The sequence below is a fragment of the Nyctibius grandis genome, chromosome 3, assembly GCF_013368605.1.
Source record: "Nyctibius grandis isolate bNycGra1 chromosome 3, bNycGra1.pri, whole genome shotgun sequence".
In the NCBI taxonomy this organism is placed as follows: domain Eukaryota; kingdom Metazoa; phylum Chordata; class Aves; order Nyctibiiformes; family Nyctibiidae; genus Nyctibius; species Nyctibius grandis.
In genome coordinates, this window is record NC_090660.1 from 60,127,303 (window position 1) to 60,139,610 (window position 12,308).

At 39.4% G+C, this 12,308-nt stretch overlaps 1 protein-coding gene across 1 annotated transcript in view; it reads left to right on the plus strand.

Annotated features, from left to right (window-relative positions):
• Positions 1-12,308, plus strand: part of LAMA3 (laminin subunit alpha 3) — a 130,957-nt gene that overhangs the window by 43,700 nt on the left and 74,949 nt on the right. The window contains exons 10-18 of the mRNA XM_068396018.1: positions 761-892; positions 2,722-2,784; positions 4,103-4,144; positions 4,276-4,413; positions 5,262-5,396; positions 8,045-8,179; positions 10,034-10,171; positions 10,687-10,733; positions 11,662-11,761. Of these exons, the coding sequence (XP_068252119.1) occupies positions 761-892; positions 2,722-2,784; positions 4,103-4,144; positions 4,276-4,413; positions 5,262-5,396; positions 8,045-8,179; positions 10,034-10,171; positions 10,687-10,733; positions 11,662-11,761 (930 nt within the window). The remainder of the gene's footprint in view (positions 1-760; positions 893-2,721; positions 2,785-4,102; positions 4,145-4,275; positions 4,414-5,261; positions 5,397-8,044; positions 8,180-10,033; positions 10,172-10,686; positions 10,734-11,661; positions 11,762-12,308) is intronic.

Below are 12,308 nucleotides of genomic sequence, written 5' to 3' on the forward strand. Positions count from 1 at the left end.
ACCCTTTCTTCTCAATTTATGTGTCATACAAACCTAAAGCTTCAGTTCATCAGCAGGATGATAGGAGGAATAAAGGCAGAAAGGGCTGCTGAGGAGATAGGATCATGTAAGCCTGGGGTGCTGCTACACACTCCACAGTGAGGTGGCATGACCTCTAAGAAGCCACTCTCATCTCCTAGCCTCATGACCTTGCTTCTCTTAGCATTCTGATATATATATGAGATATCCTTTGGCTCTTGGTCACTTGAAAATTTTATTCTATAGCTCAAAAGGTCACAAGGATCGCTACTCCTACTTTATGTACCTTGTGACAGGTAGGAGGAAGCTACAGTTTGTTGTGTTTGGGTGTTGGAATGAATGGGAAGTCAACAGAGCCATGGTACGCTTCCATGATGTTGTACGTGGTGTGCAAGGGAAGGTGGATGGAGCATCGTGCTTAGCCTAGACCATGGAGAGAGATGAGCGGACACCATGGGAAAGACAGTTTCTGCAGTGCTGTGGAGTAATAACATGCAGCTTTCTGAATTAAAAATACTAAACACTCTAAGAAAATAACATAGGTCTTACTTCTAAGGGATATCACAAAGATTAATTGTGAATATAAAGTACTTGGAAAATATGTAACAGCATGCAAATGTTAATTCTTTGAATAATGAGGTATTCACAATTGCAGATTTACTATTATAATGCCATTGTGCACTGCTGTAAAAGGCAAATTAATTCTTTTCCAAAGAGTGCTTAATTGCTGATACTTACTTAGCTTGCAGTTGTAACTTGGAGCATGCAGAGGGCTGTGAGGAAGGGTCTGGCCACTGCTTCTGTAAGCAGAATTTCCAGGGAGAAAACTGTGAACGCTGTGCTGATGGATTCTATGGTTATCCGTTTTGTGACCGTAAGTATACAAATAAAAACGCCTCTTTTCCAGTATTTTAAATGTGCATTAAGGAATTAACAGTTCTCATTACGCTTGACTTGGTAAAACATCTGGCATTTCAGCTTCACATGTTTACATGTTCTGATAAATCAATTGTCATAATACTGAAAAGAATCTGGTTTATTTTACAAAACGATGGTTACTTGAAAATCAAATAGATTGTGCTGCATTCTCACAATTCTGAGTTCATCTAAGACATCTTCATCGAGGCTACAGCCTCAGTACACCTCTCAGTAAGTCATGAACTCCAGTCCTAAAGCCATGACAAATCGTTTAAACATGTCTCAGGGTCTTTAGGTATAAAGACCACTTGGACTGGGAAGTGGAACGTGACTAGTGAGAGGGGAGAAAATGGTTATGTGTTCTCCTTGACACCTCCTAGGATTTGAGACTTGCATCTCTGATAAACAAAGCTTGTGGGCTTTCGGAGGATTCTAAAATAAATAAAATGTATTCTAAAATAGCGCCTGTGTAATGCTGGAAAGGCCCTACTGGCAAAGCGTAAGGCTCTCAGCCATGCTCTCTTATTTTTGCTGGATTGCAGGTAGGTGCAGATATGTAGTCGAAGGAAGGGTTCCAGTTTGCTTCAGATTTTTTAAGAAATGGTTGAAGGAAAGGTGTTTGTAAATCCAAAGAAAATAAATGTATTAGAAAAAATGATGTGACACAAATGCTGAGTTCTTCTGCTTATTGAAAATGGTAACAGAATGCTATCTAATGCTATTGATTAATTGAAAGTTAGATTTTTACTTTAAAATAAAGAGATTAAAATTAAGTGTTGGGAATTCAGAAAATTAAATGCTTTCCCCATAAACAAATTAATATAAAATAACTTTTTAGTATATAAGGAAAAAAGTAGCATCAGAATTGTGTTTGCTGCATAAAAGCTTGTGACTCCACGATCAGATTCTAAAAATGCATCAGTGGGATGTTTTATGCCCTCAGGAGAAGCCTGCTTCTGACAGCCGATAAAACAGGTGGTGTTCTGGGGCAAGATTTGAGGTCTGACTAAAACAGAGGTACCATGATAAAAATTGAAGAGGAAGGAAATCAATACAAAACAAAGGAAAAAAAACAGTGTAAAAAATTGAATGTTGTTTGAATTCAATGGCTGTGACAGAATAATCGTCTCTGTACAGCGCATTCTAGATTATCACATCTCATTTATCATCTTGTTTGTAATCCAACATTTTAAAGTAAGTTCAGCTCAGACAGACCTTGATCTAAGTCCCACTGATGTTTGTAGCCCATCAACTTTGGATCCCATCTTAATGGAGGAAAGTGTGTTGGGATGTCTTTCCCATTCCTAATCTGGAGGATTCTCAAATAAAAAGCTCCCAAGATGTAATGTACATGTCATGAATTCTGGCAGTTCAGCTACTGAGTGATAATGGCATGTAGCAGGGGATGGACCTTCAGCTGGAAGCAGAGTGTGTGAAATAAATATGGAGCTCTCTAGACAGTTCTTGTGACACTGTCCAGCATGAGAAAGCTTTCTGTACCAAAGAGTAGGGAGCAGGAAGCAACCTGGTAGCATTTCCAAATGACGTTTGGCTTTTCATACTGTTCTTCCAAGAAGGGACATTTGTACCTGAATTGGAGAACAAAAGTAAAATGTTTTTATCCTGTTCGTAACCGAAAGGAAACTAAACTGAAGATCGTTACTAGAGTCACATGAATATCATGCTCTCTGTATTGACAGGAGATGACTTCATGGTTTGTCATGATTTTTAATGAAATAACTGTGTCTGTTTCAAACACACTTCATTGTTTCTTTTGTTTTAAAGGTATTCCTGTATATCCTTTTACTTCTCCAAATCCAGGAGATGCTATGGCTGGTGACATAATTGGCAAGTTCTTGGTGGTTTTTTTTCTCCCCATTTCACTGTTTTTCCCCGTGTTGTTATTTTTCACTGTTTCAGTGGTGCCTGCTCTTGCATGGAGATTTATGTAGTAATTTTGCCACTGTTGGTGATTATCTTTCAGAGAGGCTTTGTTCTTGCCAGAAGTTCATCATATTGTCATGTTTGTATTGAATGGTTTAGTAGGCTAGTTTCAGAAAGAGTTATGGATGAAAATAAGCTTGACCAGCCTCTGGCAAACATCTGCAGAAGAGGCTGACCATCTTGTTTGGCGCTCTTATGAACAGATCCATCAAGATTTTCTGACATGTACAACTTGTCAGCTGCTTTGCAGTGTAAATCTCTTAAGGCTAACTGGCCTCTGCTTCTGGACTGTCCTTTTGCACCTGGCAAATTGTACATTGCCCTTGGCAGTGAAGAACTTTGATTTCTAAGAGAGCTACATATTTCTTATTTAGCCCACTGCAAAGCTGCCTGAAATCCATACAATGATTTCCTCAGTGGGCTTATATTTTTTAGTATATATTATTATAGTGCAGAACGGAGACATCCTCACAGCTAGCACTTAATCACATACGTACTTGCAATACACTTCAGGATTAATAACATCAAAAAACCTCGAAGCATTTTTCATATCCTAAAATCAACATTCTTTCCCTTTATTTCTATTAGCTTTAATAAAACCAGAGTTTATGTTGGCAAATGAAATGTTTTCTTCTGTGAATGTAGCAAACACTTAGATATAAGCAGACAGCACGAATCCATGTATGTATTTGCAAGTCCCACTTGTTTTCTTGAAAGTGTCTGCAGTTGCCATGACAGCCCACAAAGCTTCAGTCTCCTGTACCACTTATCTCCTTCATACAGCATCCAAAATAATTGCCCTGGTAGGCCTCTGGGTATGGTCGGTCGCATATCTCCTTCTCTCACATATTTTTAAAAGGAAGAAGAGAGAAAACGCCAAAGAAAAATTAAGAAATATAAACAGGAGAAAACAGATCTTGAGGTATTTACATTTTTAACGAGTAGCATCTGAGTCTGAAGGCATAAGAAAGGCAGCTGCCTCTAAGTGGAAACTTCTGTGTCTGTAGAAGTTGTAGATTTGTGCTGGCAGACTGTGCACGATTACAGATTATTATTTCTTCAAATGAGATTTGCGTGTGAGCGTCATACAAATAATTCTGTTGATTCAAGAGTAATAGTTACTAAGTACTGATCTGTTTTTCTCTGGAAAAATACGAGGAGTTGCGTGATTTTATGCACTAACTTTGTTCCTTTCTTTCTTTTCCTTTCCTGTTGTAACTAGAAGGTGGCTGCAAACCAGGATATTTTGGCCCCCAGTGTCTGCGTAAGTGCCGTAGTTTCTTTGACGCTTGGAGCCTGCGCTCCGGTGTAAATGCCAGCCTTTGGCTTCCAAGTGAAATAAGAACTTTAAGATCGTAACACCGCAAATGTTTTCTTTACAAATGTGCTCTTCAGCGTGCCAGTGCCACGGCGCAGGAGTACTGGGCGGTGACTGCGATGGAAATACCGGACAGTGCAGATGTCGAACTGGATTTTGGGGATTTTCCTGTGATACCTGTGCAGCTGGGTATTTTCATTACCCCTTCTGCCAGGGTAAGCCAAACGTTCCCTTTCGGCAAGTGTACCCAAAATACAGACCCAAGTTTTATACTGAGGGATGAAGTTCTTTTGCCATGGAGATGTGTTCATAAGGGGCTCTCCCAAAACTCACAGAAGTCAAAGAAGAGGAAAAATGTGATGAGGAGAGATAAAATGCCTCTGTTTCCTTGATTGCTTTCTACTGTGTGATGCAGCTGTCAGACTCCAGTTTGGGGTTGGATTTAGTAACATTGATGAAATTTAGAATACCTTTGGGAGCATTTCTGTTACTTATCCTTGTTTTTTTTTTAAAAAATTTGTGTTTAATTTGAGTTTGCATCCTCACTTTGAGGGACCAAGCTGTGCTTTCTAATCAATACTAGAATACTGACTGTTTTTAAATTTTATTAACCATCTCTACTGTCATTTTAGGCATTTTATTAATGCCTCCTACCTGAGATTGTAAATTAAGACCATAGATTTTTACATTTTAGTCTTAAAAAAGGATGGAACTACTTTCAAAAGTGGGCATACCACTTGGCATCGATAAATCAGGCTCTGAGTAGGGACAGGATATGTGTAGTGCTGTGACACTGACAGTGAACGCAGTAGTTACTTTGAGACAGATTCTTTTGCTCTTTCATTAATGTCTCCCTCGATGCTGAACTGTTACTGATGTGGGCAATCAATAAAAGCTGTTACAAATCAAAATAAATCTGATGGGAAAATTTTGGTCCTGTTGAGCATCAGGGAGTTGCTTTTTCTTTTCTTTTTTTTTTTTTTTTTTTTTGTTTTACTTAAAGAAAGGTAAAAGAAGAGAGCCTGTGCATGGCTGCCTCTGAAATGTCTTTTCTCGTTTGCAGTGTGCGAATGTAATTTGGCGGGTACCCAGCTTGAAGTCTGCGATTTTCTCGGGAAGTGTCTTTGTCGCTCTGGGGTAGCTGGACTTCAGTGTGACGGCTGCCAGCCTGGCCACCACTCTTTTCCTGCCTGTCAAGGTAAGGCTGCTGATCGCATGTACAGCATCGAACAGGCCCCAAAACAGGCAGACTGGAGTGCTTTGCAGGTACCCTTTTTACAGTGGCTGAAGCAATGTTCACAGCAGGAAATGGGCAAGGGACTCTTGTTCTCTACAGTGAAATCCTCATACATTCTCATTCTCCAAGCACTAAATCCAGGAATGTTTCCATAGTAGGGTAGAATTATGTAGTCTGTTTTTTCACAAACTTTTTTTTTGCGTGGTCAAACAGTTTGATATAGCCTCAGTCAGCACAGCTGTCTTACTAATTAATAACCAAAGGATTTGAAATCTGTTTTCACATGGAGACCTACAGCAACAGAACATGCTTGACTGCTAAGGAACTGGCATAGCAGAGCTGTGAAGCACTAATCTGCTTTAGCAGAGGGTCTTTGTTTGGTAACTTGTAAAATGTGTGTTCTATAAATCTGAAAATGAGATGCTCCCATTTTGCCCTTCACCGTGATTTCTCACACATTTTAAGGTCATACGGCAGGCACGGAGCCAACCTCTGTTCATGTGATCACGAAACATGAAAGATCTCCATAGGGTTTCACCAGTGTACCTGCCACCAAGGACTAGCCTGCCTTTTACAAGAGAGGAAAATTGATCAGCATTGATGAAGTATAACCTTAAATATCATAATGGTTTTCTGTGTGTATGAGGATTTCATCAAGTCCTATCTGGCCCCTAGGTTTCCTCTGCCTTTGCCATGGGTAAGAGAGGGGCTCTTAATCCTTAGTAAAGTTTACAATGAGAAAGAATATAGGATATTGCTGAGTTCTGATATGTACTTTCCTGTACAGCTTAGCAAGATTTATATAGAACATTATGATTTTCTTTCTTCTCTCTCATTATTTTTGGTTGTTAGCTATAGCAATCCTGTTCCTCTTGGGCTTACGTACTTGTTTATGTCCTATGAATAGACAGCAGAATCCCTTATGCCCTTGCAAAGACATATTATGTTGTGTTACCAAACACAATGGGTGGAATAAAGAAATACCACATGACTGTGTTTTATGGTCTGGAGTAAATTAACATTTTTAAATGAAAAACAAAATCAGGATTCTGCATTGCTACATGCTGTTCAGTGGTTTTAAAATACTCTGAAAATTTTTTTTTCTTAGAACTGAATCAGGTAGCAATCTTAAAGCAAATCAAACCCATATTGAATACATTTGAACTTTTTTAACACCAAAAGCTCAAAAGAGACGTAAAGGCATGCAAAAACAAATTGTAAAAGATAAAAATAGTTGAAAACAGAGTCAGTGGGATTACTCAAAACTGCTGCAGTTCACAGCTTGTTCTGTTAAAATAAGCTTCCATGGGTTTAAACTTAAACTAATGCAGCATGCTGCAAACTGTGGTGGAAAGTGAGCAGCCCAGCCTGCTACTCCTGTTTGGAGTTGTCATCTTCAGAAGGGAGGTAGATCTGTAACTTTTTGGCTGCTGCAGCTAAAACTGATCTCTGGTGTTGCCTTGTTGAACTCAATAGAAGCTTTATTCAATAGGAGTGATATCAAAATAAATCCTTTAAACAAATCAGTGTTACTAAAATGAGGATAGAACGCAACATAATATTCAGCTGGGGGTGGACGCTAGTGTAGGTGATATTTTTGGAAGCTTCAGTATTTGTATTTCTCTTGTACTGACTTCCTAGCAAGCCCTGCGTCTTTCCAGGCGTCTTTGAAGTAAACACAGCAAAGTCAGATGTCCTTGGCTGTAGCAGAAGGAGGAACCGAAAGGGGGAACCAGGAACATGAACATGGAACAGAAAGGCAGTGTTTATTTTATATTTCTATCAGTCAGCCCTTTCTGTCAGTCATAAAATCCAAGTGATTAACTGCAACACTTCGGCTTATACCTGGGGCAGCTGGGATTCCCAGATGGGCTCCCGTTCGTGTACCTATAAAGTGTGACCCTGTGTAACGTCCAGCATCATTTCAATAAAATAGCACATCTTATCTGTGGTAGAGCTGTTAGGCTAAAATAGTAGTAACTCCAAGAGAAGTTTGTTGTTATAGTCTGACAATAGCTTTTGTTACAGTCTGTCAATGTGCCTTGTGTATTACATGCAGATTCCTGCAATGCACTGCTTGCCAGCTTGTCAAATGAAGATGTCAGCAGTTTTTACCTTGTGCTTCCTTTATTTGTGCATCGTGAACTTGTGCTTGTGCATCATTACTAATAAGCTTCTTGTTAGCCATTAGACCTATCCTAGCTTTGTGGATGCTGTTTCTCAAAGGTTATTTTTTAAAGATGTTAAGTACATCTCTCATGTGATGTTCTTTTCATTGTAAGATGGAAAGAATCTTACATCCCTTACATCCATCTTACATCCATTGTAAAACGGATTTCTGTCCCTTACACGTGTTTGGCAAGGCATCAAACTAAATCTCTAAACCGTACATTATAGAATTGCAGTAAAAACCTGATTATCCATGATTGAGGAGGCAATTACAGTATAAGCATCTATTTCAAGATATTTATTTTTGGTGGTAAAATTATGGTTCATCTTGTGATTGCTTTACATTCAAAGGTAAGTTTTTTGGCAAATTCTAGTTTAAATAACTGCTGGTTTAGACATGCATCTGTCAGGATAGTTATTAGTTTTTTTCCTCTATGCAGAATGTAGCTGTGATGCTGTTGGGTCAATGGAGAACACATGTGGTCCTAGAGGTCAGTGTCTGTGCCATAGTAACTACGCTGGACTTAGATGTGACCAGTGCGCTCCAGGTTATTACAACTATCCCAGCTGCTTGCGTGAGTAAAAGCCTTTCCTCCTTTTACTGGAGTTTCCCTTCTTATTTCTGCAATACAGAAGAAAATAAATTTTCTCAAATATATTTCCATCTAAGACTACCTATGTAACCACGATACTTTTGTTCCATCCAAAGCTGGCAACAATAACACTGAAGATCCAGGCAGTGGCCAGGCATCCTGGCAGGCACACACCCTGGTAGTCCTTCCTGGCACATCATCACTGTTTCTGTGCTAGTTGGATTAATGTGAACATGGCAATGTTTGGCCTTGGTGCAGTTGTATCTCTCTTTTAAAGTACAAAATCTAAAGTTTAGGTTGGGCAATGGGCATTTACCTTTATGAGTTCTGGCTCACTCAACTTACAGAACATAAGCTGTGTTTCAACTGGTTTGGGCTTCTAATATTTGATACACTGTCCTGTAAACTGTTAAGTAAGTGCATTAGTGTGTGCTCTTGAGATGTGCCAACATTGCGTCATAAATCCTAGTCTAGAAGGGCTTGACTCTGTAAATCTTCCATCATATCAACAATTTTTCCTGCCCATGTGGATCAGTTGATTAGGCCTGGAATGTGTGTATAGGTTTTTCACATCAAGCCGGGGGAAACCTGCAGGCTCTGTCATTAAAATCAGCAAGCTACGTGATCATCATGAACAGGACTGCTCTTTCCTAGAAATCAAAAGATTCTTAGCGCTAAATAAGGAACATATACTCAGAATTCTGTATTACTATTTATCACAACCACACCAAAAAATAATCTGACAGGTTTGTTCTCTCTCTTTAGGAGACTGGCTACTACTTTACTAAAATAATTGTCATTAACCATTTCACCCTTAGACTCTATCATCTGAGCAAAGATTAGTCCCCTCAGCTGTAGCAGCGTTGTTCTTTTTTGTGGCATTAACGTTATTTACCCTGTGTGTGTAAATCATTGCACAACTGAGACCTTATGTAGGAATCTGAAACAATAAGGCTGTTGCATGATGTATTTCAAAGCTTGCTTCTGGCCTCCTGCACCCTCAGATCTAAAGGTGTGATGGGCATGCAATTTTATATTCTATATTTTGCCATCATATTTTTAAGTGCAGGTCTAATTACAGAATTTGCCCTGTGCTTTCTGTAACCATAAGAAGATCGAGAAAGCAGAAAGCCAAAACAAAGCCTGCTCTTAGGATGGGACAAAGAAGTTGAGGAAGAGAGATTTATTATGGTTCCAGATAATCCTACCTGTTTCTGTCAAGAACAGAGGAAGAAAACAACGACAAGATGGTACAGGTCACCTCAGACTCCTAGGTTCCAAGTAGGGGTGAGGACGCCGTGCGTTATAAGAAGACCTTGTGAGCTGTTTACTGGAAGAAAAATGAAGAATCATAGAATGGAATCATAGAATCATAGAATGGTTTGGGTTGGAAAGGACCTTAAAGATCATCTAGTTCCAAGCCCCCTGGCACAGGCAGGGACACCTTTCCACTAGACCAGGTTGCTCAAAGTCTCATCCAACCTGGCCTTGAACACTGCCAGGGAGGGGGCATCCACAGCTTCTCTGGGCAACCTGTTCCAGTGCCTCACTACCCTCACAGTAAAGAATTTCTTCCTAATATCTAATCTAAATCTACCCTCTTTCAGTTTAAAACCGTTCCCCCTTGTCCTGTCACTACATGCCCTTGTAAAAAGCCCCTCTCCCGCTTTCCTGTAGGCCCCCTTCAGGTACTGGAAGGCTGCTATACCTTCCAGGCTAAGGACACTTTAGACAAATAGTATTCAAAACCTTTGCAGTCCTAACGTTTTGGAAGGTTGTTGCTTGGTACCTACAGGGTGAACCCTCCCTACGCTGTCTGTGTTCGTTGTTACGTAGCTTGCCAGTGCTCTCACGACGGTTCCCAGCACGGCACGTGTGAGTCCTCATCGGGGCAGTGCGAATGTCAAAGGGGCATCGCGGGGCGACGGTGCGACAGATGCCTTTCTGCAGCTGGCAGTTTCCCTTACTGCGAAGGTAACACTTCTGAGGGAAAATCCTCTGTTCTGATTCGCGTTGCCCCCTTTTTTATTGCAGGGTTCACCAGGGCAGTCTGCTGCGTGCAAAGTTTTATAGAAACGCCCTGAAGCCTGGGGAGAGAGGAACACACGAGGAGCACGTATTAGATGAGCTTATTTGCCATTCTGTATGTTGTTTCATGAAGTGAACTATAAGATTAAAACCTTTTTTAGATGATGGCACAGGAACTTTAAGAAAATGCCTCTCAGTTCTGTAGGTTAGTGCTATATTTTTCCAGGTGACTGCTTTGCATACCAAACCAAATAGTCTAGACCAGGCTAAGTACACATTTGAAAAATCATTATTAAAGGCTTTTGCTGGTCTTGAAGTTTAAAGTTTTTGAGTCCCTCCAAGGTAATTGTATTAAAAAGCAGTTTCAAACACACCTGCTACATTGTACTTCTGCACTACTACCTTCCACAGCTCTGTTTTCAAAAGATCTTTCAATGTGTTTGTTTTTTAATTTCATAAAGGTGTCAACAGTGAATGTGACCCTTCAGGTAGCATTGGTTCTCATTCCGTAAGTATTCTGCCATTGCAGCTAACAGTACTTGTTAATAATTCATGTGCCTTTGCTGAACACATTCACTTCACTGCTCAAGTCCTGAAGCCTGCTTTTAGACTGTGAAAGAATTGCACAAGCTTATTTGCAGAGTAAGAGTGGAAATAAACTTTGTGTTGTGTTCTTTGATTACACCAGTGCAATTAGCTGTTGAGGGTGGTTTTTTTTTATCTTTTATATATAGAATATGCATACTGTTTATGTCTTCTTGGTATGCTAGAACACTAATACACACATGCAGATATGTATATAAGCCTACGCATGTCTCAAAGACCTTCTGATTCTGGGTTGCAATAGGCCATTTCAGCATCCACTTATTCTTGAAAAATGTATTATCTCTTTGTAACTGTCGCTGTTCCACTATTATTGTTATTAATACAGTGATGGTTATTAGTAGTAGCATATTACCAGAAATCACAGTCATTGCTAAATATATAGCAAAGAAGACATAGAGGGTATGTCTGACTGATGGAAGAGGTATCTATGTAGGCTCATCTATACAGCTATGTGTGTCTTCCACCAATAAAGGAAGGAATAAATGATTATGTAATGATTATTTTTAAGGAAATTTGTTTTTTAAACTTTTTGCAAAACCATTAATACTTTAAAGCAGTTCTAATGAGGCTATAAAAGAACTGGAAAGTGCATCCATTAGGACATTTAGAATAAATTAGGTATGGAAAAAAATATGCAGAGTGGAACAATCCTGTGCTCGTAGTATGAGACAGAAAAATCTAAGAAGTCTGAATCAGCCTCAGTTTCGATGCATCTGTAAAAGTCAGTAAACTGCCTGAGCTGTTAATAATATTAGGTTTTTCTTAATACAAAAAAGCAGTATGTTTTTTATGAAACAGATGAATTTATATTAACTCCTTTCTGTTGTTAGGGCTATTGTCAATGTCTTCAGCATGTTGAAGGTCCTACCTGTAGTAAATGCAAACCGCTGTACTGGAACCTGGCCAAAGAAAACCCTGAGGGATGTACAGGTATGGCTTCATGACATATTTCTTTGGCCTATGGAATGTGTTCATTCTTTTGAAAGTCATCTTTATTTGCTGTCGTCATCTTTGGTGCTCAGTGACTTTCACAACTCTTGTTAACAGCATATTTTTCATGCTACTTAATTGTAATACCAAATTACCCATGATACAAGCAGTTACTTTTAGAAAGTAGACCATAATTTCATGAGTGTTTGCTAGTGCTGGACCAAGGTGTGCTCTGAGTTACAATGATGTGTACTTCATATGGCCCTGTGGCAGTTTTACTGGAGTGAGACAGGATTTCTGCCCTTAACACTGAAACCAGAATTTGGCTCATTGTTTTGAGAAAAAGGTGCTTTTTCATTTATTATCATCTCCTAGCTTGTAGAGGAGTGCAAAGCCTTCTTGTGGCCTCAGGGTATGACAAATTTGTTATGGTTTATGTTTATGCAATACCGATCTGTTCGCAATTTTCAATGCTTGCTAACAGCGAGTGTGTGTTTTTCAGGCAGATAATAATAATTTTAAAGATTAAAAAGGAGAAAGATAAAAT